This window comes from Rhinopithecus roxellana, chromosome 15 (genome assembly GCF_007565055.1).
Source record: "Rhinopithecus roxellana isolate Shanxi Qingling chromosome 15, ASM756505v1, whole genome shotgun sequence".
NCBI classification, from domain to species: Eukaryota; Metazoa; Chordata; class Mammalia; order Primates; family Cercopithecidae; genus Rhinopithecus; species Rhinopithecus roxellana.
The window spans coordinates 79,136,997-79,163,853 of NC_044563.1; the positions used below are offsets into that span (position 1 = coordinate 79,136,997).

A 26,857-nucleotide genomic window follows, 5' to 3' on the forward strand; every position below is an offset into this window, starting at 1 on the left:
CCTGTCTCCACAGGCTGGGATGAGGCCCTCATGAGACCAAGAATGGGAGGGCTTCGTGAACTGTAAATTAATCTGGGAGTATGACAGTCTTCGTTATTAGTTTACAAAGATTGAGTTCATGCTGTTATTTGCTCTCCCAGCACCCTGTTCTTTGTCTTCATAGCACTTTCACATTTTCTAACGATATTATAAGTTATTATTATTACTAAGCACGTAGTTTATGGGTCTAATGCCTCCCTCCTCGCCAGGGTATAAGCTACCGCAGAGCGGAAGCCACATTCCATTTTATTTCTTATCACTCTCCCAGCACCTGGTTTAGGGCCTGTAATGTTGTGGGGGTTTAAGGAATACTAATGATAAACTGGTGAGTTATTTGAGGACCCACCACCATCCTTGCAAGAGACTTTATGAGGCCAGTCTATCTGGTTCACTGCTGAAGCCGGCATTTGGTAAGCCATTCATACATGTTTTTTGGAAGTTGAGATGAATACACCTTAGCCGGGTGTGGTGTCTCACACCTGTAATTCCAGCACTTTGGGAGGCCGAGGCGGGTGGATCACCTGAGGTCAGGAGTTTGAGACCAGCCTGGCCAACATGGTGAAACCCTGTCTCTACTAAAAATACAAAAATTAGCCGGGCATGGTGGCAGCTGCCTGTGATCCCAGCTACTCAGGAGGCTGAGGCAGGAGAATCCCTTGAACCCAGAAGGCAGAGGTTGCAGTGAGCCAAGATCGTGCCACTGCACTCCAGCCTGGGTGAGGAGAGCGACACTCCATCCAAAAAAGGAAAGATACAGAAAGAGAAAGAAAGGAAGGAAGGGAAGGAGGGAGGGAGGGAAGGAAGGAAGGAAGGAAGGAAGGAAGGAAGGAAGGAAGGAAGGAAGGAAGGAAGGCAAGCACCTTAAATACCATCAGCTTCTTCATCGTGAAGTTCTGTTGCTGAAGTCCCTGCCATGTGTCTCAGTCGCCCCCTCTGCCATCCAAATGCCCAGACAGGCTCATCTGGGCCTCTCAGTGTCCACCCTCCTTGCCTTCTCCCACATCTTCCTCTGCTCCAGTCCAGACAAACTGCTCACCATCCCTTCCCCAAAATGTGCTTTTACCACCTGTGGACCCCCTTCCCTCAAAGTCCTGCTCAAAGTTCCTTCCTTTTTGACCTCCCTTTAAAAAGCATGAGTGGGCCTGATACAGAGGCACACGCCTGACATCCCTGTGCTTTAGGAGGCTGAGGAGGGAGGTTTGCTTAAGTCCAGGAGTTTGAGACCAGCCTGGGCAACATAGCAAGACCTTATCTCTACAAAAAATAAATAAATAAAAGAAAATAAAAGTTAGCCTGGCATGGTAGACATTATAGTCCCAGCTGCTCAGGAGGCTGAGGTGGGAGGTTCACTTGAGTTCAGGAGTTTGAGACTACAGTGAGCGATAATTATGCCACTGCACTCCAGACTGTGTAACAGAGCAAGACCTTGTCTCAAAAAAAAAAAAAAGCATGAGAGAGAGAGAGAGTGTGTGTGTGTGTGTGTGTGTATGAGAGAGAGAGAGAGAGATAGCACTTTGAACCTATGGAGGATTTCTATTTGGAAAGAAAAAATCTTTTACATACACAATATTATTATTATTATTATTATTTTTTTTTTTTTTGAGACGGAGTCTCGCTCTATGGCCCAGGCTGGAGTGCAGTGGCCGGATCTCAGCTCACTGCAAGCTCCGCCTCCCGGGTTTACGCCATTCTCCTGCCTCAGCCTCCCGAGTAGCTGGGACTACAGGCACCCGCCACCTCGCCCGGCTAGTTTTTTGTATTTTTTAGTAGAGACGGGGTTTCACGGTGTTAGCCAGGATGGTCTCGATCTCCTGACCTCGTGATCCACCCGTCTCGGCCTCCCAAAGTGCTGGGATTACAGGCTTGAGCCACCGCGCCCGGCCCACAATATTATTTAATAGCAAAATTGGCCATGCAGGTATTTTACAATTGTACATATTAGGAAACTAATGCTCAGAGAAGTTATATTTGTAACTTTCTTTTTTTTTTTTTTGAGATGGAGTCTCACTTTGTCGCCCAGGCTGGAGTGCAGTGGCACGATCTTGGTTCACTGCAACCTCCGCCTCCTGGGTTCACGCCATTCTCCTGCCTCAGCCTCCCGAGTAGCTGGGACAACAGGCGCCTGCCACCGTGCCCGGCTAATTTTTTGTCTTTTTAGTGGAGTTGGGGTTTCACTGTGTTAGCCAGGATGGTCTCGATCTCCCGACCTCGTGATCCGCCCACCTCGGCCTCTCAAAGTGCTGGGATTACAGGCGTGAGCCACCACATCCAGCCATTTGTAATTTTCAGACTGGGGATTGTGACTTATGTGTGGACCCATGAAAGCAGTTTGATTCATTGACCTCTATTAAAAATAGAAAGAAGGCTGGGCATGGTGGCTCACGTCTATAATCTCAACACTTTGGGAGGCCAAGGTGGGAGGATGGCTTAAGCCCAGGAGTTTGAGACCAGCCTGAGCAACACAACAAGACCCCATCTCTACAGTAAATTTATTTATTTATTTATTTATTTATTTATTTTGAGACGGAGTCTGGCTCTGTTGCCCAGGCTGGAGTGCAGTGGCCGGATCTCAGCTCACTGCAAGCTCCACCTCCCGGGTTTACGCCATTCTCCTGCCTCAGCCTCCCGAGTAGCTGAGACTACAGGCGCCCACCACCTCGCCCGGCTAGTTTTTTTGCATTTTTTAGTAGAGACGGGGTTTCACCGTGTTAGCCAGGATGGTCTCGATCTCCTGACCTCATGATCCGCCCGTCTCGGCCTCCCAAAGTGCTGGGATTACAGGCTTGAGCCACCGCGCCCAGCCTTCAGTAAATTTAAAAGTTAGTTTGGTGTGGTGGTGCACACCTGTAGTCCCAGCTACTCAGGAGGCTGAGGTGGGAGAATCACTTGAGCCTGGGAGGTAGAGGCTGCAGTAAGCCATGATTGTGCCACTGCACTGCAGCCTGGGTGACACAGTGAGACCCCATCTCTACAAAAAAGAGAAGAAAGAAAATGTGAGAGAAAGAAAGAGAGAAGGAAAGGAAGGAGGAAAGGAGGGAGGGAGGAGGAGTAGAAAATATGAGTATGCTACTCATACTAAGCAGTGTTTACGAAACTTGCGGTGTATTTGTGTGTATATGTTCATGCACACATGTCCAACTAGCTTGTGATATAAAATATATTTCTTCCTATGGGTTATGGTCAAAGTGACAGGATTACATGACATGCTGAAAGCTAACTAGTAGAGCTCATGCATTACTTATTAGAGTAGAGCTGAGACCGACCAGAGAGGTAGAGGTACAATCCGTCAGAGCCTGGGAGGCATCATAGAAATCTCAAAGGTGCCAGAGTGGGGCCCAGGGAGGCCGGTGTTCTGGGAAAACCAACTGTTGTGTGCTGGTTGTATGAGGTGCTGTGTTGTCGTGGGTTGTGTGCTGGTTGTATGAGGTGCTGTGTCGTTGTTGTTGTGGGTTGTGTGCTGGTTGTATGAGGTGCTGTGTCGTTGTTGTTGTGGGTTGTGTGCTGGTTGTATGAGGTGCTGTGTTGTGGGGTGGGTTGTGTGCTGGTTGTATGAGGTGCTGTGTTGTTGTGGGTTGTGTGTTGTTTGTATGAGGTGCTGTGTTGTTGTGGGTTGTGTGCTGGTTGTATGAGGTGCTGTGTGGTTGTTGTGGGTTGTGTGCTGGTTGTATGAGGTGCTGTGTCATTGTTGTTGTGGGTTGTGTGCTGATTGTATGAGGTGCTGTGTCGTTGTTGTTGTGGGTTGTGTGCTGTTTGTATGAGGTGCTATGTCGTTGTTGTGGGTTGTGTGCTGGTTGTATGAGGTGCTGTGTTGTTGTGGGTTGTGTGCTGGTTGTATGAGGTGCTGTGTTGTTGTTGTGGGTTGTGTGCTGGTTGTATGAGGTGCTGTGTTGTTGTTGTGGGTTGTGTGCTGGTTGTATGAGGTGCTGTGTTGTTGTGGGTTGTGTGCTTGTATGACGTGCTGTGTTGTGGGTTGTGTGCTGGTTGTATGAGGTGCTGTGTTGTTGTTGTGGGTTGTGTGCTGGTTGTATGAGGTGCTGTGTTGTGGGTTGTGTGCTGGTTGTATGAGGTGCTGTGTTGTTGTGGGTTGTGTGCTTGTATGAGGTGCTGTGTTGTTGTGGGTTGTGTGCTGGTTGTATGAGGTGCTGTGTTGTTGTGGGTTGTGTGCTGGTTGTATGAGGTGCTGTGTCGTTGTTGTTGTGGGTTTTGTGCTGGTTGTATGAGATGCTGTGTTGCTCTGGAGAGATGTCAAGTACAGTACCCTTTGTGTGGAGAGACTGAAGGCCCTGCTGGGTGGTTGGGAGCTCCAGGTTGGAATACAAGCTGTGTGGTGGCGAGTGTACCAATTGGTATATGGCTGTGTACCAGTCCTTCGTGGCCTAGAGCAGTGGTTCTAGGAGTATAGTTCTCAGGTCAGCAGCATAGCATCACCTGGACACTTGTTAGAAATGCTGGAAATGCACATTCTCAGGTCCCACCCCAGACCTCCTGAATCAGACACTCTTGGGGTAGGGCTTGAGGTAACAAGCCCTCCTGGTGCCTCTGAGGCATAAAGTGTGAGGAGCACTCCCCTAGGGATGCCTGTTCGGCATTCTGTGTTTGGTATGTCTTTGCACAAGCAGGCAGGGTCTGGTCTCAAAGCGGTCTTGCTGGGAAGCAGAAGTGCTGGGCCTCCAGTGCAGCGTTCCTCCTGTCACCCACTCAGCCTACCCAGCACGTGCACCCACAGCACTCATGTGTGAAGGAATGCTGCACATTTCCCCCATTCCCTGTGCCTTCCACACTGCTGACTCCACCCACACTACCTTAGCAACATGGTAGAGTTTTGTATACTGCTTTGAAAATGTGCCCGGCTGCATGTGAATACGAGCGGGCCAACTTGCATGATGTGTCTGTTTTACCTTCTCTGTTAGATAAAGTGCTCCTCCAGCAGAATCTTCCCTCTGGCTGCTGCAGTACTCAGTATACAAGCGCCTGATCCAAGCACCAGACTCACTCTAACCCTGGCCACACAACCCGCCCCAGGCTGATGTTCCCAAGCTCATTCGTGGCCCCCATAACCTTGTGGTAACCTTGATGTGCCTACCCAGCACCTGCAGCCCATTTCCCCCCTGCAGGACTCTACGTGTTTCCTAACGAGAGAGGAGCTGTGCGTGGGTGCCGGCTGCCGGCAATGACAGCCTTTACCACCCCACTTCCTGTGTTGACTTGTGATGGGGTGTTGGGTCCCTGCTGCCTGAGTGAGCTGTGAACATTCATGCTACTTCCCATTACGGTCTGAAGCTTGGTTTCCGCATCTGCAGTGTGGTAATAAAAATACCCAACCCTTGGCGAGGCGCGGTGGCTCACGCCTGTAAGCCCAGCACTTTGGGAGGCCGAGGCGGGCAGATCACGAGGTCAGGAGATGGAGACCATCCTGGCCAACGTGGTGAAACCCCATCTGTACTAAAAATACAAAAAATTAGCTGGGCGTGGTGGCGCGTGCCTATAATCCCAGCTACTCCCAAAGCTGAGGCAGGAGAATTGCTTGAACCAGGGAGTTGGAGGTTGTAGTGAGCCGAGATGGTGCCACTGCACTCCAGTCTGGCGACAGAGCGAGACTCCGTCTCAAAAACAAAACAAAACAAAACAAAAAACTCAATACTCAAAGGCTGTTCAGGGGATGAAAAGAAACGACCTGTGAAAACCTATCATAGTTTGTGGCACATAGAAAGTACCTGATGAAGAGCTCGTGCAGGGTTTAGCCATAGTTTTCCCTTTAGCCAGCCAGGTAAGTGCCTGTCCTTTGCAAACAGCGCCTCTGAGAGAAGGGCCGTGTGGTCTTGTGGAGGGAGCCCCGGATTTGGTGCCTACATGGCTGACTTCAGGCTCTGACTCTGCGACGAACCCTCCCTGCAATCACGAGCAAGAAAATGAGACTCGGTTTCCTTATCCCCCTAAAATATGGCCAGGAGTGATGCCAATCCCTCTTGCACAAGCTGCTTCAAGGACTACATATAATTAAATGTGAAATTAAGTGAAATATAAAGATTAAGTAACATTAAATGTAAACTCTCATGGGACTGTGTAGACCGGTGACTGCAAGTGCTATGGTGAGTTTCTTTCAGTGCTGAGAGGCATACTCTACTCTTCCTGAGGCTGATGAGTTGGGGACCTGAGAGCTCTGTTCTCAGCTGTTAGGAAAGACCTAGAGAAAGAAGAGAACAAGGTCTCTGGCGAGGTCAGAAAGGGAGAGAGTCCCAGGTTAATAGAGGGGGAAACCCCAGCCCGTTCCCCGCAGCAGCACCCCAAAACTGTGTGGAACAGCTTACTTTTTGTGTGGAATATGGAAAATGAACTCCAAGACAAGTGATTGCCATCTAATCTCTGGAGCAAATAGAAATTCAATGTAATCCATGGACTGTAAAGTATAATTACTGAGAAAAATCTACCTGAGCTGATGTAAGCAGCCACCCATGCCTAAACCAGACACAAACCCAGTCTTTGGCGGATGCATCAGTAGTCTTTTTGTCTTTTTTTTTTTTTTCGAGATAGGATCTTGCTTTGTCATCCAGGCTGGAGTGCAGTGGTGCAATTTCAGCTTGCTGCAACCTCGACCTCCCGGGCACAAGCAATCCTCCCACCTCAACCTCCTGAGTAGCTGGAACCACTAGTGTGCACCACCAGCTAATATTTTTATTTTTTGTAGAGATGGGGTATCCTATGTTGCCCAGGCTGGTCTCAAACTCCTGGGCTCAAGTGATCCTCCTCCCTTGGCCTCCCAAAATGCTGGGATTACAGAGGTGAGCTACCATGCTCAGCCTCCAGTGGTCATTTTGACGAGAAGACTAGAAAACAATTTAGCCTCAGTTAGACTGCCTATGGGGTGGGGATTGGGATCCTGCATAGGTGAAATACAAACAAGTTGCAAACTGAAATAAAACCTGGGCTGCCTGACCTGGAAGGGTCCTCTCCCAGCTGATGGTCACACACAGGTGGAACCTCTGGCATCTCCCTTCAAAGGCAAAGGATCACAGCTTAGACATTGCCCTCTCTCTCCTAGGGAGCTAGTCTGGCTTTATGTGTGAAGACTGTAAGATCATGGTTTCTAGTAGAGGTAGTAACTCTCTGAGCCTTCTCAAGGCAACATTAGAACTCATGGCTGCTGGGCATGGTGGCTCATGCCTATAATCCCAGCACTTTGGGAGTCTGAGGCAGGCATATCGGTTGAGCCTAAGAGTTCAAGACCAGCCTGGGCAACATGGTGAAACTCTGTCTCGACAAAAAACATAAAATTAGCCAGGTGAGGTGGCATGTGCCTGTAGTCCCAGTGACTTGAGAGGCTGAGGCAGGAAGATGGTTTGAGCTCAGGAGGTCGAGGCTGCAGTGAGCCTTGATTGTACCACTGCACTAAGGCCATAAGAGCAGCTCCTACCTTGTCCAATACATGCTTCAATCACCTCCTCACTCCTCCCCCTGCCCTATCTCATCATCATCATCACCATCATCATCATTGCCATAGCCACATCACCACACACAGAATGCCTATGATGTGCCCGGCACAAGGTAATTTTTTTGTTTGTGTGTTTTTGAGACAGAGTCTCACTCTGTCACCAGGCTGGAGGGCAGTGGCACCATCTCAGCTCACTACAACCTCCACCTCCCAGGTTCAAGCGATTCTTCTGCCTCAGCCTCCTGAGTAGCTGGGACTACAGGTGTGCACCACCACACCCGGCTAATTTTTGTATTTTTAGTAGAGATGGGGTTTCACCATGTTAGCCAGGATGGTCTCAATCCCTTGACCTCGTGATCTGCCCACCTGGGCCTCCCAAAGTCCTGGGATTACAGACGTGAACCCCAAGTAATTCTTTCTCTATTTTATTTTATTTATTTATTTATTTATTTATTTTTTGAGATGGAGTCTCGCTCTGTCACCCAGGCTGGAGTGCAGTGGCGCCATCTCGGCTCACTGCAAGCTCCGCCTCCTGGGTTCACACCATTCTCCTGCCTCAGCCTCCTGAGTAGCTGGGACTACAGGTGCCTGCCACCACGCCTGGCTAATTTTTTGTATATTTAGTAGACATGGGGTTTCACCATGTTAGCCAGGATGGTCTTGTTCTGACCTCGTGATCCACCTGCCTCAGCCTCCCAAAGTGCTGTGATTACAGGCGTGAGCCACCATGCCCGGCCAGGGAATTCTTTCTACACATTTTTTCCAAGCAGTTTTTATCATGTCCCACACTCTCCATCGTGTCCCCCTCTCCAGGCACACCAAGCTTTCGCTCTCTCCAAGCCTCCAGTGGCCAAGACTTCCATGAAGTCTTTCCTGACCTTTGGGTATAGTAGGTCTCTAATGACATGAAGCAGAATTCTGATTTTGGCTTCATCCTGTCAATATTTGCCATCAGGACTTGGATAGACCCAAGGATGACTTATCTATGTCCCAGAAATCACCCAGAAGTCAAAAAACAGGGTGTCAAAGGACCCAGAAACTAAGTGTTCGAATAACGACTGAAGACACTGTGGAAGTGTGTTTTGGAGACAAGAAGACTCTCGGGATGTGCTGGCTGTCTTCAGAGGATGCTTATTGAAGAAGAGTTAGACAGTCCAGACAGAAGGGACAGCCAGGACCTCTGGGGTGGAGTTACAGGAAGACATATTTTGACTCATCATGAGGAATAAGTTTCTAATCATGAAACCATCCTCCATTGAAACATGATCTATTGAAAGGAGCAAATGTCTCACCTTCATTGATGTTTGTATTCATTGATCCTGGGTGATCATCTGATAAGGATGCAGTGACAGGAATCTTGCATTTGCTGGGGGTGGGGGTGTGGTTGAGGATAGTCTGGTTTATCTTTCAAAGTTCCTTTCAATTCCTCTATGATTCTATAGGCTGTACTCCTTCCTGATCAATGTCCCTAGCCGGGGTGGCCAAGGCTAAGTCGAGTATGCTGAGGGATTGGAGGGGCAGGGATGTTGAGAATAGGGTGAATGGAAGGATGAGGAGTTCCCAGCAAGCCTGGGACACAGGAAACCTTGGGGCAGCTTCCTCCCGGAGGTATCAGGACTGGAAGTGCTGGGTAAGAAGTGTGCTGCCTTGTCCTGAAAGCCTTCCTCCTTGAAAGCAGCTTCTAAAGGCAGTGAATGGAGAAGAGCAAGGAAACGACCCCAATACCACCAACAGAGGCTGGAAACGCCTCAGGCTGTTTAATCCTAAGAATGATGCATCTGTTGGCTGGCCGGCCGTGGCTCACGTCTGTAATCCCAGCACTTTGGGAGGTCAAGGTGGGCGGATCACCTGAGGTGGGGAGTTCAAGACCAGCCTGATCAACATGGAGAAACCCCATCTCTACTAAAAATACAAAATTAGCCAGGGTGGTAGCGCATGCCTGTAATCCCAGCTAGTCGGGAGGCTGAGGCAGGAGAATTGCTTGAACCCGGGAGGTGGAGGTTGTGGTGAGCTGAGATCGCACCATTTCACTCCAGCCTGGGCAACAAGAGCAAAATTCTGTCTCAAAATAAATAAATAAGCAAACAAACAAAATTAGCCGGGCGTAGTGGAGCATGCCTGTAATCCCAGATGCTCGGGAGGCTGAGGCAGGAGAATTGCTTGAACCTGGGAGGCAAAGGTTGCGGTGAGCCAAGATCATGCCATTGCACTCTAGCCTGGGCAAGAAGAGCAAAACTCTGTCTCAAAAAAAAAAAAAAAAAAAGAATGGTACATCTGTTGGGGATGCAGTGAGGTAAGCATCTTCAGTAAGCAAGGTGTGAAGAGGGGAAAGAGGGAAGGTGAATATGGAGGAGAGGGTGAAGGAGAGCAATGGAAAGGGTAGGATCCCAGCGAAAGGTGATTTGGTTGAAAGGGAGCATGATACAAAGGTGGGGGTGGGGCCAAGAAACAGCCACCATGTGTGGGTGCCGCTGTGCGTGCAGACATTGTTTTCACATCATTGTGGACCAAGAGAGGAAATGCCCACTTCTGGAAGAAAAAGCCACAAATGAGACTTGGAAAGGAAATTGATCAACATCTACAAAAGGGCTTCTTAAAGGAAAAGGCCCTCAGACAGGGCAGAGTTGAGGGAAAGGACAGAGGTTATGAGTGCCTGCAAGAGTGGCAGCTTGGAGTAGAGAAAACACTAAAGGTGGAGTCAGAAGACCTGAGTTCAAGTCCCAGCTCTGCCACTGGTTAGCAGTGGGATCTTGGGTAAGTTGCTCTCCCTCTCAGCCTCACGGACCTCCTGCATAAAAATTGCGGGTTAGACTGGATGATCTCTGAAGTCCTCTCTAGCCTGGTAATCTATGAGGTTAATAATTTATCAGCAAGCCAATTTAATTTATAGATAGAACATCATTATTTTTGAGTCAGAAAATGACTCTGTAACTATATGCTTTTCTTGGTGATTTCACTTTTTTTTTTCTTTTAGAGACAGGGTCTTGCTATGTTGCCCAGGCTGGTATCCAACTCCTGGCTTCAAGCAGTCCTCCTGCCTCGGTCTTCCAGAGTTGATTTCATTTTTGTCTTCCAGTATTGTTTTACTGTTGTTCCATTTGAAAAATTCTAACCTATCTTTTCTGAACTTGAGCTGAGAAGGGAAGGGATTTTGCCCCTGTTGGGCAAAAGGATGGTGGCAAGTAGTTTGACCAAGTGCCCTGATTTGCCAGGACTTAGGGGTTTCCCAAGTCAAGGGACTTTTCAGTCCTGGGCAGACTGGAATGGTTGATCACCCTAGTGGCGAGGAAGATGAAGGTCTGGAGGTGGCTTGGAGGAGAGGCTGCTGGGAGAGCTCTTCTCCTGTTCTCTGTTGATCAGGAGTTTCCCTCATCAGTCTGCTGACTTTGTGTGGTGGTTTCATTACAAGTTGTGAGCCCCTTATTGGGGGTATAGGGAGGAGAAGTGAGGGCAACCTTTAAACTAGTCATAGGCCCCAGTTGAGACAATTGTTGCCGGGAAAGAAGCTGAAATGCTTGACTAGCACTGATGCTGTGGGGGATTTTCCCTCTTTCTTCAAAAAACAGAAAAGACCCAGTGGAAAAAAAAAAAAAAGTGATGAGTTGTGAGGCAGGTCGCGGCCCTACAGCCCCAGGAGACGATGCGCAGCTCATTTGCTTAAATTTGCAGCTGACGGCTGCCACCTCTCTAGAGGCACCTGGCGGGGAGCCTCTCAACATCAGACAGTGACCAGTCTGGTGACTCACAGCCGGCACAGCCATGAACTACCCGCTAATGCTGGAAATGGACCTCGAGAACCTGGAGGACCTGGTGAGTAGACACGGGTAGCTTCCTGTCGCCGAGGCCCTGCCTGGAATTCTAATATCCTCTGCCAGAGTCTGAGAGAGAGGGGACAGCATGGGAATCCTCTCCCGCTGTGGATCTGTAAAATCTAGACAGGTCAGTCAGCTCCTGCCCTTCAAGAGTTTATTTTCCATTCTGTGGAAGAAGCAGATAAGGAGAGCTGCTGTCCTTAGTAGACATCCTTTAGAGGAAGCTGGAAGACGTGGGTTCAGGCCCTGCATCCTTCTCTGAGTTGCTATGTGACCGGGAACAGGATACTTCACTTCCCCATTCTTTCTCTCCTTTTCTCTTAGGGTGGGAATATGGAACTAGACAGGAAAGTACCTTTGGAGGTTTTCTTACCATAAGGAGGCTGGCATTGCTCATCAGTCAATCAGTGCATAGCTGTTCATCTCTTGCCATATGATTATATCATCAGGGCACTACATTCTGTGTTGGGTGGAGAAGTTGAGGATCTGGTCTTTGCCCTCAAATAGCTTCTGCTCTGACCAGAGAAAAAAAATCACTCACTGGAAGCTATTAGACAACAATTATGTGCTAAACTGAGAAGTATGAGAACAGATGGTAGCAAGGAAGAGGATCCCAGCAGGTTGGAGTCGGGGAGCAGGGTGAGAAAACTGTTAATCTGAAAAAATGTCTTGGAACCTGCTGTAGAATCTCTAGAGATAAGGTATTCTTGGAAAGGTTTCTTGGGTGGGCTAAGAAAATGGTCCCCAGCACTACGCTGCCAGCACTCAAGTCTCTGCAGTGAAGCGTACAGGTGCAGTTGACCTGGTCGTCACTGGGCTCCCAAAAGATGTGTGTGTGGAGCAGCTCAACCGGAGAAACACAGGGTTCCTTGTGAACCGACAGCAGGGGCTGGTTGTAAGGGTTTCTTGGAAACTTCTTCACGGTCTTTTCTCCCCCTGGGGAGAGGACTTGTCTTGGGACTGCATTCTGGGTTATGAATGCCAAAGGTATGAAGGAGCCAAACCCTGGCTCCTACCGACTCTCCTGGCCCAAACTTACCCTGAGATATTGTCTGACTCCCTCCTGCTCCCCCAGCTGGAGTGGACTTTGTAGTTCCACCAACCGTGTTCCCAGACTTGCTTGGAGAAGCCTGCCTCTCGCTTGCCCAGATCGCAAGGCTGGGAAGTATAAGTAGGACACGGGGAGAAAGTGAGCAGAAGGGCTAACTACCCAAAGCCTGGCCTCTCGGATCCAAACCGCAAGCAGAATCAGAGCCGGACCATTCATCTAATCAGGACCTGCTTCATAATTTGTGGGATCCAGTGCAAAATGAAAACATGGGGCCCCTTGTTGAAAAATTATTAAAAATATCAAGAAGGCAACAGCAGAGCACTAAACCAAGTGGGGGGTCCTGCTGGGTGCAGGCCCCGTGTGACTGCACCAGTTGCACGCCTATGAAGCTGCCCTGAGTCTAATCACAGAGTCTGGGCAATATCCCAAATCAGACTAAAAAGCTGAAGCCCCAAAGGGGCAATGTGCTCCCACCCTGGTCCCCAGTCACGGCTGCTGGCCTCGCCTGATTAGGTTACTGGGCGTCTTCCTCTGCCTGCAGCTTCAAACTGACCACGAGCCCTGACCCAGTTGGATTTCTTAGTAACCGACTGGAGACCTGGCAGGTCCCAGCTTCTGAGAAACCTTGAGTTTCCCCTAACTGCGCGTCTCACCTCACTGAGTGACCTACTAGAGACAGGTGGTGGCAGGGGCCAGGGGCAGCAGGGTATGTCCCAAGAAAACCTACATCTGGGGGAAAGGGACCTAGTGACTTGCTTCATGTCACACCTCAAATGAGTGATCCTCAGCCAGGCATTCAGATATCTGGATCCCTCACTCAGGGTCTAGCCAGGAGTCCAAGAGTCCTCGACCATCTGGGCTCTGGAGTTCTTCAGCCAGCCACCAGTGCGTCGTTCTCCCTTCACGAATCTCCTACATACCCTGTCTCCAGGGCCAATGTCCCCTCAGAACACAGACCCTCTCCTCCACCCCCACCTACTCACTGAAGGGCCGTGAGCAGCTTGGCAGACTGTCCCTCAGTGTCACAGTACAAAAACCCCGGGGCGTAGTGGTACAGGCAGGAGAATCTTGCATGTAACAGCCTCTCAATAAGTATTTATTGATTTTTGATGCAGTAAAGCTCTTAGTTCACCATTTTCCTCTGGAATTAGTCCAGGTTCTTCTATTCATTCTGCTTCCTAGTCTCCTCCTTGTCCTTGCCCATACCAAGTATTGGTTCATATTCCTTGAACACTGGGTTTTACACTCTAATGTTGGGCTAAGAACTGGAGACTTTTGGCTACACAAACTTGCCAGGAAAAAAAAAGAAAAGGAACTGGGGGCTCCTGGCCATAAGCCAGGTTGGTCATTCTATATTCCATTTGTCCTGTTGAACTCGAAGACCAACTTGAGCCGCTTAAAATGTCCACTTCTTTAAGGCAGGGGCCGGGAGGTGTGGAGGGGCTGCTAATTCTCAAGAATGAATGGTCCAAATAGAAAAATATTAGATGGCTAAGAGCCAGGAACCAGAAGATTCCAGGTCCTGGGGTGGGCACGCCAGGGACCCATCCTGCTGGAAAAGCAGACCCAGGCAGACCTAGAGCAGCCCCTGTCTATGCGAACCTTGATCTGAGAGCCTCCTTCCAACAGAACCAGGGCCTGGGCTGGGGCACCCACAGAGGCTGGTCATAAACTATACCTCCAGCCCCACCCTGCACACCAACCAGAAAGGGAAGCTGCTATAGCACAGGGCGAAGCTGGCCCAAGCCCCAGAGCCTGGCTTTCTATGACCCCTCTCCATAGATAATTACTACACATCATGACTTCACTGTGACTAGAGCATCACAGGCTACACAGCCCGTCCACGTGGACCATCTCATTTCATCACGGAGGTGTGAAGAAGAGGAACCAAAACTAGCTCAGGCTGTTTCTGGGGGGAAGGGAGGTTCTCCACCCGCCCCCCGCCAATCAGATCAAAAGTCCCAGAGCAACCCCAGCAGAGCAGGCCCAACTGGGGGTGTGGTTGGAGGGGTCAGACATGAGGGAGAGCCCCAAGGCCAGGCTGAGGATGGGTCAGGGTCAAAGTGAATCTGGGTTCAGGCATACAGACTGCAGAGTCTTGTCAGGAACTCTTGCCTTCCCCAGGGATGCAGTCTGTAACTGATCCCACTCCTCTAGCAGAACGGCATCAACAGTGGCCGTGTGTGTGGACCTGAGAATCAGGACACAAGAATGAGCGTTCTTTCAAGAGTGGTGGGGCAAAATATTTCCAGCCCAGGAGATGGTTTCAAGAGGCTGCCACACACACCTAGGAGGCCTGTCTATCTGCACCTTGGATTGTGTGACTCTGTATCCAAAGGGCAAAGAGATGCTGGGGTGCCAGGTGGGACCCCTTTAAGCCTAAAGTCTTGCTGCAGAGGCTTGGAGTAGGTTAAACTGTCCCCCTAAAACCACATCCAGCGCAGTACCTGCTTCTAATGGCCAAAACCCGTGGGAAGAGATGGAAGAGGAGTTTCACAGGCTTGTCCCTGAAGGCTATGGGTGCAACAAGGGAGATGTGTCAAATGGCAAGCCAGAGTCTCAGATGGTCTTTAAGGGCTGTGGGCCTCCTGAAGAAAGACGGGGTAAGGGATACAGACCTACACCCTCACTCACAGCCAGTCTCATTCCTCCAGACCCCTGCACTCCTTAAGCCACCGAAGGCTGGAATGACAGATACCCTGGCTGGCTCCACTCACAGCTCCTGACTCTCAGCTGGGAATATCCACACAGGGACATAAAAGGAGATGGAGCTTGCATGCTCCCCGTGGCCAGAGCAATGACTGGCGTCTGTGTGCAGACACCTCCCGTGGCCAGGATGACTCAGGCCTTGGAGTCCTGGGGTTCGGCCTGAGTGAGCCACGCACGCAGGCAGCCCTGCCCGCTTCTCGGGGCTGAGAAGCAAGGTCAGGCTGGGGCATTCACTGGTGGCAGAATGGACTAGAAAAGCAAAGTCTCCAGCTACTGAGCTAGACGGAGATCACGCTGAGAACCAGCTCAGCCCCAGGCAGGGCAGGACAGACAGAGAATCTGGGAGTGAGAGTGAGGGGCATTTGAAGGCAGAGTCCAGCCTCCTTCTTCCCAGGGCAGGAATCTCTTCCCGCACACTTGGGCTCAAACGTTCCTCTCCTTCCCAAGGGTCTCATCTCATTGCTGGACAGTTCTGCCTGTTAGAAAGTTCTCCCTCATTTGACTGAAACTCTACCCCCTCAGCTTCTGCCCAGTCCTTCTGGACTGCCCCGGAAGCCCACAGCAAGAGTCCATTGCTGCTCCTCTTGCCCATGGAGCTTCTTTCCAATCCGTGACATCAGCCCTCATGGACTCAAGGTGAACAGATGAAGGTAACAGTGGCCCTTCTGCTGGCCACGTCACTCCCATGACTCATCTTAAGCTTGTAGGCAACAAACTCCCAAGTCTTTCTCACCAACTGTTGTTACCTGGTCTTCCCCAACTTATCCCTGGATGGGTAAAGTTTTAAACCTGACTCCTGGCTTGTATATTTTCCCCACGCAATTTCATCTGGTTAGGTTGGGCCCATGGTTCCAGCTTGTAAAGAACTCTGTGTTGCCTGAGAGTGCCCCCAAAGCTAGGTTGAGAGTGCTGAAGAGGAGGGGACCGAGGATAGATCCCTGAGGCATGCTAGACACCCCTGCCCAATGTACCTGCTGACATAGAATCCCCATTAGCAAATGTGAGCTGAGCTTCATGCTGGTCAGTGCTGGGCAGTGGGGCAGCTTCGTTATTTGGAGAAGTGAGGTGGGGCTTGGAAACTTAATTATCCAGGGAGGAGCCTGCATCCTACTGTGGAGGGAAGGAGAAGAGTAACATTTTGGGCCCTACCACAGGCCAAGTACTTTGCATCTCTTTACACTCCCCACCTTTCCCTAAGCCCCTCAATACTGGACACTGTTACAGCCCCTGCTCCTCCGCAGTGCTCACAGCAATTTTCTAACTAGATTCTAGCTCCACTCTCAGCCTCATTCTGGTCATCTTGTTTCTTGTCTATGCAAGGTGGGTGTTGTTGTCAGAGTGTGTGTGTTCATGAGGGCCTTGGGTTTCTACAGCTTTTCATGTCAAAGAATGGGTACACCGCTCACGCAAACGGTCTGCCCTATGCTCCCTCTGGGCATAGGATTGAAGGGCTTCCTTCAGCACAACATGCCCCACAGTATTCAGGATTCCTGATTCCTCAACTTCCCAGGAAGCAAGAGCCAACCTTGCTTTATTGCCTCTCTCCATAGTTTGGGGGAGATTGGGGGAGCTAGAACTCCTATGTGTGGGAAGTGGCTTTAACATGTGCCACTCCTGAACCCCCAAAGCGTCTGTTTGACACCTCCTGGTGAGATGTGCTGTCAGTTCCCAGCACCCCTCAAACCAGCTTCCTCCCATCTTCCTCTCTCTGACGCTGCCAAACAAATACCTCTTGGCAAGGAGGAAGAGACAGGCCCCTCCCAACCCCCCTCTAAATCTGGTTCTCAGGAGATGGGAGCCCTAGGGACAGAAACCCAGGGCTTTCTGGGTCAGATAGGCTGGTTGGACCTAAGCCCTCACCCAGGCACAGCCAAGGTAGGTGGAGTTCAGCCCTGCTGATGGCCCCAGGCCCTGCTGCTCTCCTCCCTCTGCATGAATGGCTTGGCTCTGCGTGAAGACTGCTGAATTCCAGTATTAGTCAAGTGGGTGTGCTCAATGACAATACTGGAAAGAGCTCCCAATAGAGAGAGAGCACTCAAGATAGGATCTAGGATCCAGGCGGTCAAGGTTATTGGGAGAAGGCAGAATGCAGAAGGCGACGGAGTGAGTCCCTGCAGAGACACTTGCCTAAGTCTCAGATTATCAGGGCTCCTGGCCTTCTCTGGGAAACTGCTTTCAGAGCAGGTCAGCACACATCTGTCCTATGTAAAACACATGACCTTGGGAGGGGGACACAGAAGGCCTGCTTCTCAGACCTTTGCCATCTGGTTAGAAAGTGGTCATCCCAACCCTGGGTGCTGTAATAAATGCACACGCATCATAAGGAGAAGAGAGAATTCCAAGAGGGGAGCCGGCAAGGATGTGGGAAGATGGGATTGAATTCGGCTTTGGAGGAAGGGTAGAAATTAGATAGGCCAATTTGGAAAGAAAGACCTGCTAGGCAGAAGGAAAAGGCCAAGCAGAGGTTTGGAGACAGGAATGTGTTGGGCTGGTAGGGAGAGGCCGAGGGGCGACCTAGAGCAATAATATATTAATAGAAGACAAAGTTTGAAAGGTCAGAGGAATATACATTTGGGAGGAACATAAAGGCTCTGTTGGGGAGGTTAGACTTCATCCCACAGGTCCATGGTTTTCAAATGAAAGTAGAACCATTTTTTTCAACAAAAGCTTATGTGTGAAGCACTACACAAGTCAAAAGTGGAGAGCTATAGTTTAAAGTCAAGGAGGGGAGCCTGGAGCCACAACACCATTCCCCACCCCAGGGGAACCCTGTGACACACACACACAGTCATGGGTACTCTAAAGAAAGTTCTTGGAGCTGGGCGCTGTTGTCACACACCTGCAGTCCCAGCTACACAGGAGGCTGAGGCAGGAGGAGGATCACTTGGGCCCAGGAGGTCGAGGTGTAGTGTGCTATAATCACACCTATTAATAGCCACTGCACTCCAGCCTGGGCAACATAGCAAGACACTATCTATCAAAAAACAAAAACAAAGGTGTGTGTTTGGGAGAGAAATTCCATGGGATCCTACTGCATGGGATGTTCTGCAATTAGTTCTAAACTTTATTTTTTTTAAAAATGTTTTGTAGAGTTGAGGTCTCGCTATGTTGTGCAGGCTGGTCTTGAACTCCTGGTTTCAAGCAATCTTCCCACCTAAGCCTCCCAAAGTGCTGGGAGCCACTGTGCCCAGCAGTTCTGAAATTTAGCAATGTGTGAATGGCACTAAGTTTGGCTTACTCTACTCTTTTTTTTGAGACTGGGTCTTGGTCTGTTACCCAGGCTGGAGTGTAGTGGCATGATCATAGTTCACTGCAGTCCGAAATTCCTTGGCTCAAGTGATCCTTCTGCCTTGTCCTCCCAAAGTGATGGAATTACAGGCCTGAGCCACCATGCCCAGACTCCAATAAATCTTCTACTGACGAACATTATCACAAATATGACTTTTTCTTATAGTTGACTTTGTTATTAAATGTGAAATTGAGACCTGGTACGGTAGCTCATACCTGTAATCCCAGCACTTTGGGAGGCCGAGGTGAGTGGATCACTTGAGGTCAGGAATTCGAGACCAGCCTGGCCAACATGGCGAAACCCTGTTTCCACTAAAAATACAAAAAAATTACCTGGGTGTGGTGGCAGATGCCTGGAATCCCAACTACTCGGGAGGCTGAGGCAGGAGAATTGCTTGAACCCAGGAGGCAGAGATTGCAGTGAGCCAAGATCGTGTCACTGCACTCCAGCCTGGGCAACAAGAGCAAAAATCCACCTCAAAAAAAAAAAAAAAAAAAAAGTGAAATTGAAAAAAAAAAAAGATAAAGACAAAAAACAAAAGAAAACCACTGCTTATAGGTGATGGGGAACCAGTAAAGGACTTTAAGCAGAACACTGATGCAATGGGATTTGTGTTTTAGAAAACTCACCCTGTCCTCTGTGCAGGATGTGGACAGGAGTAGAGAAGCTGGTGGAGACAGGACCCATGGAGAGATGGTCTCCTGAGCATTAGAGTGAAGAGAAGGAAGACTAGACTGAGGCAATGGCAGAGGGATGCTGTGGGAAGGGTTGGCAGATGGCTCTGCCCTTGCACTGATGTATCTCCCACACCTGCTTCTCACAGAGCCCCATTCCCTCAGAGCCAGAAAGAAAGACCCAGGTTGGGGAATGGGTCTGCTCAGCATTAGGAGTGAGTGTGTGACCCACAACTGTGGCTCCTGAGAGGCAAGAAAGCCCTGTGGCACCCAGTGTGACCATCCCCTCCTTGTGGGGGGGCCTTGCTCTCCTAAAATGTGGGCAGCATTAAGCCACTCAGAGCCTGGTGGACAGGGTGCCCCATCCTATCCTCTGCCTTCCTGGGGCTCATCATTTATAGTATTGTCTTTTTGAACCCACATAGGTTGGTTATAATTGATTTTGAATTGCCTGGGGAGGGGCTTGGGTAGGGAGGGTGGGAAGAACAGAGCTGGGAGGTGAGGAGGAACAGGTGCAGGGGACAGCTGTGAGTGAAAGGTGTGAAAACAGGCACATGTCTTCCTTTGTGGTTAGCTGGGTAAACAACCTGAGTGCTGGGGTGATGGAGGTGGGGTGATGGGGAGAGGAAGAGGAGGATGGGGAGGAGGGAACTTCCGGAGACATCACGGGCACGCCCCCTGCGCTTGAAGTAGGCTCTCTCCTTCTCTCCTGCCAGTCTCCCCGTGTTGCCCTCACTTTCTCCTGCCTCTCTCTGCCTCTGGGCTTTCTGCTTCTGAGTGCTCCTAGCTACAGGGAGGTTGCCAGTGATGGGAAGTAGCAGGGAACCTGCATCTGCTGCCCCTAGAAGGAAGCCCAGGCAGGGTTGTTCAGTGGGAAGTATTGGCTTTGGAAGTAGATAAATGTCGGTTCACACAAACCTGATCTTTAGCAAGACACATCTGCGAAATAGGAATAGTATTTTTTTTTTTTTTTTTGAGACGGAGTCTTGCTCTGTCGCCCAGGCTGGAGTGCAGTGGCCTGGATCTTGGCTCACTGCAAGCTCCGCCTCCCGGGTTCACGCCGTTCTCCTGCCTCAGCCTCCCAAGTAGCTGGGACTACAGGCGCCCGCCACCTCGCCCGGCTAGTTTTTTGTATTTTTTAGTAGAGACGGGGTTTCACCGTGTTAGCCAGGATGGTCTTGATCTCCTGACCTTGTGATCCGCCCGTCTCGGCCTCCCAAAGTGCTGGGATTACAGGCTTGAGCCACCGCGCCTGGCTGAAGGAACACTGTTACATACCTTGAGCAGGTTGTGCATATTGAACCAGATGGGAGGCTATTACTGCCATTTCAGTGATAACGGAGATGGTCAGGAACAGCGAGACCCATGAGGAGGGAGCCACAGGCCACGTCAGCACCCGCCCGCCCCCAGCCCCCAGCACGATGCTAAGTTGCAGTGCCCGACTGTTCTGCTCGGAACTGAAACAGACGGGTCCTTGTACCAACCAGGTCCATTCCCCAAATTGAAATCCTGTGACTCCAGCCCCCAAGGCTGCAGGCTTCCGTACATGAGGACCCCAAAACACAAGCTGACTTATGGGGCCCAGCCCCTCAGCACTTACAAAGCATGGCCACCCGCACACCTCCCTTCATCTGCACCACCACTCTAAGGAATGCGATCCCTTTGACAGGCAAAAAACTGAAGTTGGAAAAGACAAAGTGATTTGTTCCACATTGAAATTTGAAACTTGACATTTGGTCAGTGGACCCTGTGTAGGAAAAACCTCCAAGAGAGCTAGGGTTCCTCTCAGAGAGGAAAGACAGGTCCTCAGGTTCTCACCCTCCCGTCTCCTTGCCCTTGCAGTTCTTGGAATTTGACAAATTCGACAACTATAACGATACCTCCCTGGTGGAAAATCACCTCTGCTCTGCCACGGAGGGGCCCCTCATGGCCTCCTTCAAGGCTGTGTTCGTGCCCGTGGCCTACAGCCTCATCTTCCTCCTGGGCGTGATCGGCAACGTCCTGGTGCTGGTGATTCTGGAGCGGCACCGGCAGACACGCAGCTCCACGGAGACCTTCCTGTTCCACCTGGCCGTGGCCGACCTCCTGCTGGTCTTCATCTTGCCCTTTGCTGTGGCCGAGGGCTCTGTGGGCTGGGTCCTGGGGACCTTCCTCTGCAAAACTGTGATTGCCTTGCACAAAGTCAACTTCTACTGCAGCAGCCTGCTCCTGGCCTGCATCGCCGTGGACCGCTACCTGGCCATTGTCCACGCCGTCCACGCCTACCGCCACCGCCGCCTCCTCTCCATCCACATCACCTGCGGGACCATCTGGCTGGTGGGCTTCCTCTTTGCCTTGCCGGAGATTCTCTTTGCCAAAGTCAGCCAAGCCCATCCCAACAACTCCCTGCCACGTTGCACCTTCTCCCAAGAGAACCAAGCTGAAACGCATGCCTGGTTCACCTCCCGATTCCTCTACCATGTGGTGGGATTCCTGCTGCCCATGCTGGTGATGGGCTGGTGCTATGTGGGGGTAGTGCACAGGTTGCGCCAGGCCCAGCGGCGCCCTCAGCGGCAGAAGGCAGTCAGGGTGGCCATCCTGGTGACGAGCATCTTCTTCCTCTGCTGGTCACCCTACCACATCGTCATCTTCCTGGACACCCTGGTGAGGCTGAAGGCTGTGGACAATACCTGTGAGCTAAATGGCTCTCTCTCCGTGGCCATCACCATGTGTGAGTTCCTAGGCCTGGCCCACTGCTGCCTCAACCCCATGCTCTACACTTTCGCTGGCGTGAAGTTCCGCAGTGACCTGTCGCGGCTCCTGACCAAGCTGGGCTGCACTGGCCCTGCCTCCCTGTGCCAGCTCTTCCCTAGCTGGCGCAAGAGCAGTCTCTCTGAGTCAGAGAATGCCACCTCCCTCACCACGTTCTAGGTCCCAGTGTCCCCCTTTATTGCTGCTTTTCCTTGGGGCACGCAGTGATGCTGGATGCTCCCTCCAACAGGAGCTGGGATCCTAAGGGCTCACGGTGGCTTAGAGTGTCCTAGGAGTATCCTTAGCTGGGGTAGCTGGAGGAACCAACCCCCATTTCTAGGACATCCCTGCCAGCTCTTCTGCCAGCCCTGGGACTCAGCTGGAGCCCAGGGAGCGGAAAGCAGCTCGAAGGCACAGTGAAACCTGTCTCTACCCATCTGCACCCTCCTGGGCTGAGAGAACCTCATGTACCTCCCATTCTAATCACCCAACGCTCAGGAAACAACTTCTACTTCTGCCCTTGCCAACGGAGAGCGCCTGTCCCTCCCAGAACACACTCCATCAGCTTAGGGCTGCTGACCTCCGCAGTTTCCCCTCCTACCCACCTGTCCGCAAGGCCAGGAGAAGCTGATCCCCTCTCCCCTCCTACCCACCTGTCCGCAAGGCCAGGAGAAGCTGAGCACCAGGGGATGAGTGGAGGTTAAGGCTGAAGAAAGGCCAGCTGGCAGCAGACTGTGGCCTTCAGACAACTCAGTCCCTAAAAACACAGACATTCCACCAAGTCCCCAAGCCTGCAGCCATTTTGACCAAGCAGGAAGCTTGGACTGGTTGAATTCAGGTAGCTGCCACTGGCTCGGACTGAAACAGTGCTTGGTCCTCCCCATGTCACCGGGTCCTGGGTGGTTTGCAGGCAAGGCCGTCTCTAGGTGCCCTTGGAGACCAGCCAGTGACCTGAGGAAGTGCAAAGGCCAAAAAGCAAGAGAGAAACCCGACAGAGGAAAGAAAAGAGCTTTCTTCCCCAACCCCAAGGAGGGACATGGATCAATGAAACCCGGTGGTCCCCTCCACCAGGCGAGATGGAGTGGGGTGGAGAACTCCTAGGGTGGCCGGGTCCAGGGGATGGGAGGTTGTGGGCACTGATGGGGAAGGAGTCTGGCTTGTCGCCTCCTCACTCCCTTCCCACAAGCTACAGACCCGAGGAAACTCAGGAGTCCGAATGGAGAAAGGTGGACTGGAAGGGGCCTGTGGGAGTCAACTCAACCATCCCTTCTGTGGCATCACCTTAGGCAGGGAAGTGTAAGAAACACATTGGGGCAGGGAAGTCCCCAGGCCCCAGGAAGCCGTGCCCTGCCCCTGCGAGGATGTCACTCAGATGGAACCGCAGGAAGCTGCTCCGTGCTTGTTTGCTCACCTGGGGTGTGGGAGGCGCTCCCTCCCACCTCCCTCCCACAGTTCTGGGCACTCCCTCCCACCTCCCCAGCCTTTGATCGGGTAGGGAGTCAGGGACCCCTGCACTTGTCCCACCAAGCCAAGCAGCCAAGCTCCTTGGGAGGCCCCATTGGGGAAATAACAGCTGTGGCTCAGGGGAGAGTGTCTTCACGGCAGAACAAGGAAGACCTGGGATGCGCCTTTTTTCTCTGACTATCTCCTAGCAAGCTAGGTAATCTAATCCACAGAGGAGTCTGAAGCAGAGGCAAAGAGGCAAGAGGCTGGATTTTGAATTTTCTTTTTAATAAAAAGGCACCTATAAAACAGGTCAATACAGTACAGGCAGCACAGAGACCCCCGGAACAAGCCTAAAAATTGTTTCAAAATAAAAACCAAGAAGATGTCTTCACATATTGTATTTATATATTTATATTTATATATATATATTTATATAATGGTACAAAATGGCTAGGGGTATGGCCATGGATGGAGGGAAGAGTAGGCTGGCCTGTGGCGCAGGTGGGAGAAGAGGGGACGGAGAGGGCACTCGGCCCGCTGCGATCTGACCCCTCTCTCCTCAGGGCAGGAAACACAGAGTCAGACAGTTTGGGGGGTCTTGGGCCGGGGTGGAGGGCTCAAGGGCACAGGGCTCAGGCTGAGGCAGGGAGGGCAAAGCGCCTGGCAGGATGAAGGGCAAGTGACCCCCCAAACACAGAGGCCCTGGCCATAGCCCCTGGGAGGTGGCCGGGGGGAGTCAGGGGCCTGTTGTCAGCCCCAGAGGAAGCGCTGGACCTGGCTGATGGTGGGCCAAGAGGACAGCACCAGGCTGGGAGAAGTGGGGCAAGTTCCCTTTGTATTACAGCTGCCAGTGCGAGACCAGGCCCTCCAGGCCAGGAAGGCTAGGGACTGGTCCTGGTAGAAGACACCCTGTCTAGAATGGCCCTTGGCCCTGGAGGCGGGGCGCAAAAGGCCTCAGCCAGGGAACTGCCCTGCCACCTCCCAAGGCAGGAAAGGAAGCGAGAAAAGGAGAAGTATTTTACTCCTGGGGCCAAAGTAGGGGACAAACACCCAGTCGTATATGGCTTCAGCTCTGACCAAAGGCGGATGGGGAGCTCTCCTGGGGAGGAGCAGGGAGCCTAGGGGGAGGCAGTGGCTGTGCCTGGGTGGGCACAGACAGATCTGGTACATGGCCCTGAGCCCTGGGCAGAGGGACAACCTTGCCGGTGAGTTGGCAGGCAGAAAGGAGGCGGCAGGATGCTGTTTCCCTGATTCCATCTTCAGGGGGTGGAGACTGGAGGGGAGGTGCACTGACTCAGATGAACTGTTCTCCCCCTTCTTTGATAAGAAGTAGATGGCAGCAGCCTCTGGAAGTCAGGGCCCTGGAGGTTACCCGGCCCATGGCTACTGTAGCCACAGGCCCCAATGGCACCATGCCACACCTTCCATGGCTCCACTCAAGGGGGCCACACAGCCACCACCTCTTCCTCCTTTCCTTCATCCCAAACTGGGACAAGACTTCAAGTTCTGGCTAAGATGTAGCAGCAGGGGATGCCCAGGCATCCAAAGTGGGAAGCCAGGGCCCCGTGTCACCGGTGTGGGCAAACCCGTGTGCGTGTGCACACATGTTCTCCCCGAATCACTCAGCAGCAGACAGGCTGCCGCCCTGGGGGACTCAGCCCTGCTAGGGCTCACCAGGTGGAAGCCTAGGTGGTCTGACCTCAGTTTAGGAGTGGGGCATTTACGTCATTTTACCATTTGGGAAGGGGACAGGAATGGTATCCTTAGGGACCCAGAGACACTGCAAAGAGTGGGTGGCCATGTAGGGCTGCACGTCCTGGGTCCAGGGGAATGGAGAGGGCAATAACTTGAAGAAGGGGGAAGAGTTTCTTTTAACCTTTTTTTTTTTGTGTGACTTCTATCAAAACACAGAAATACAGCACACGCACAAACCAGCACAAAAGCGCAGCGCTCTATTTACAGCTCCGGCTGGCACCTGCCCACCTGGCCAGCCGCCTGCAGGGAGGGGAGGGAGAGGGGTCAGCCACATCAGCAGGGAAAGGATACGAAGCAGGTAAAGACAGAAGGAAAATGGGCGGGTGCAGAGAAACGAAGAGGGAGGTGGAGCTCCAGCAATGCGGACACGAGGAGACAAGAGCAGAAGGGCTGGGGGAGACCTGACCTGTCCTTCCTCTCTCCCCCCAGATCCCACCCAGGACTCCAAAAGCACAGCTGAAGGGGGTGTGGCGGGTGTAGGGATGCAGGGAAAGAGGTAAAATAGAGGCTCCATAGGAATTGGGAGGAGTGGGGGAGGGGCAGTCCTGGTGGCCAAAATGGAACCAACCCCAATCCAAAATCCCCCCACCCCACTCTGCCACATCCCCCTAAGCTGCCAGCACATCTGGTTTCCACAAATGCCACTCCCCACGCAAGCTCCCTCCCACCCCTCCACCCCCCCTCCCCGACCCAGGCCATCCCAGCACTGAGGGGAACAACTTTGTTAAAGGTTATCGTATTTGCAACATTGCCCCGGCTCCAGCCCCGGCAGCGACTTCTAGAAAGGAAGGTTGGCCATGCCGCCTGGCGCCGGGAGGTAGCCCATCTGGCTGTCCAGGGACACACTGCGCTGCCGAAGGGGGTGGGACACCATGAGGTTCTGCTGGGGCGGGGGGCCCATGAGGGAGCCCTGCGGGGAGAGCATGTGGGGCGGCTGGCTGTAGACCTCGCCCCCCACGCCCCGCTGCTTCATCAGCATGAAATTCTGCTGGGTCATGAGGCCTTGTGGAGATGACATGACCCCCTGGTGCAGGCCATGGGGCACCATCCCCTGCTGTGGGGGCACACCTGTCCTGCCCAGCAAGGACATCTGTCCGGGGTGGCACATGGACATGTTGAGCCCCCGCTGGACGCCCTGCTGGCCTGGGAGGTTGGGAGGCCGAGAGGGAGTCTGCTCCGCCATCATGTTCTGCAGGTTCATGAGATGCAGATTGGGGGGCTGAGCCTTGGGGGGCTGGTTCTCGCTCTTGGGGAAGTACTGGAGGGTGCTGCTTGGCTTCTCAGAGGGGATGATCCTTGACAAGTCGAACTCGGGGATCCCCGTTGGGGTGGGCCGGATCACCTCGCTCAGCTCGGGGTCGTTCAGCACTGATGCCACCCCAGGGAGCACACCCGGTGGGTATGTGTCACCCATGCGCCCAGCCATGGCTTTGCCCATCAAGTGCTGCTGGGGAGGCATGGGGCCTGGCGGCTGGTTGGGCAGGTCCTCGGGAGGCAGGGGCATGCCTGACGGGTAGTGCTGCTGCAGGCCAGGCCCCCCGCCCCCACCCCCAGTGGGGGCCATGGCACCATGTGGCTGCTGCAGTCGAGGGGGGAAGGGCATCATCTGGGAGGAGCTGGGCACCGGGCCACAGGGGGCATTCAGGGAGTCGGGGCCCCCTGGAGCCATCATCATGGAGTTTTGAGGGGGCCCTCCTGTCCCCTGTGGGTTGGGATGCAGTGGAATGTTGGAGCCCAGAGGGGTGGGGGAGGGCAGCATGGCGGGTGGGGGCTCATGGGACAGGGGCTGCTGGCCTGGCAGGTTCATGCCCATGGGGCTCTGGGCAGCGGTTGAGTTCAGGTGCATCTGGCTGGGCTGGCTGTTGCTGATCCCTGTAGGGAATAAAGACGGGGGTCAGGCACGGTGCGCCCAGCTCGGGGAGG

The 26,857-nt window shown here is 52.2% G+C and overlaps 2 protein-coding genes across 5 annotated transcripts in view; one reads left to right on the forward strand and one right to left on the reverse strand.

Moving 5' to 3' along the window:
• The first annotated feature begins 11,056 nt into the window (after positions 1-11,056).
• Positions 11,057-23,579, forward strand: CXCR5 (C-X-C motif chemokine receptor 5). The gene is made up of 2 exons (XM_010389327.2): positions 11,057-11,278; positions 20,846-23,579. Exons 1-2 carry the CDS (start codon positions 11,228-11,230, stop codon positions 21,911-21,913), a joined length of 1,119 nt encoding a protein of 372 aa, XP_010387629.1. The 5' UTR covers positions 11,057-11,227; the 3' UTR covers positions 21,914-23,579.
• Positions 23,444-26,857, reverse strand: part of BCL9L (BCL9 like) — a 30,656-nt gene continuing 27,242 nt past the window's right edge. For all 4 annotated transcript variants that reach the window (XM_010389325.2, XM_010389324.2, XM_010389323.2 and 1 more), the window contains one exon: positions 23,444-26,806. In XM_010389325.2, coding sequence (XP_010387627.1) covers positions 25,713-26,806 — 1,094 coding nt within the window. In that variant the 3' untranslated portion in view covers positions 23,444-25,712. The remainder of the gene's footprint in view (positions 26,807-26,857) is intronic.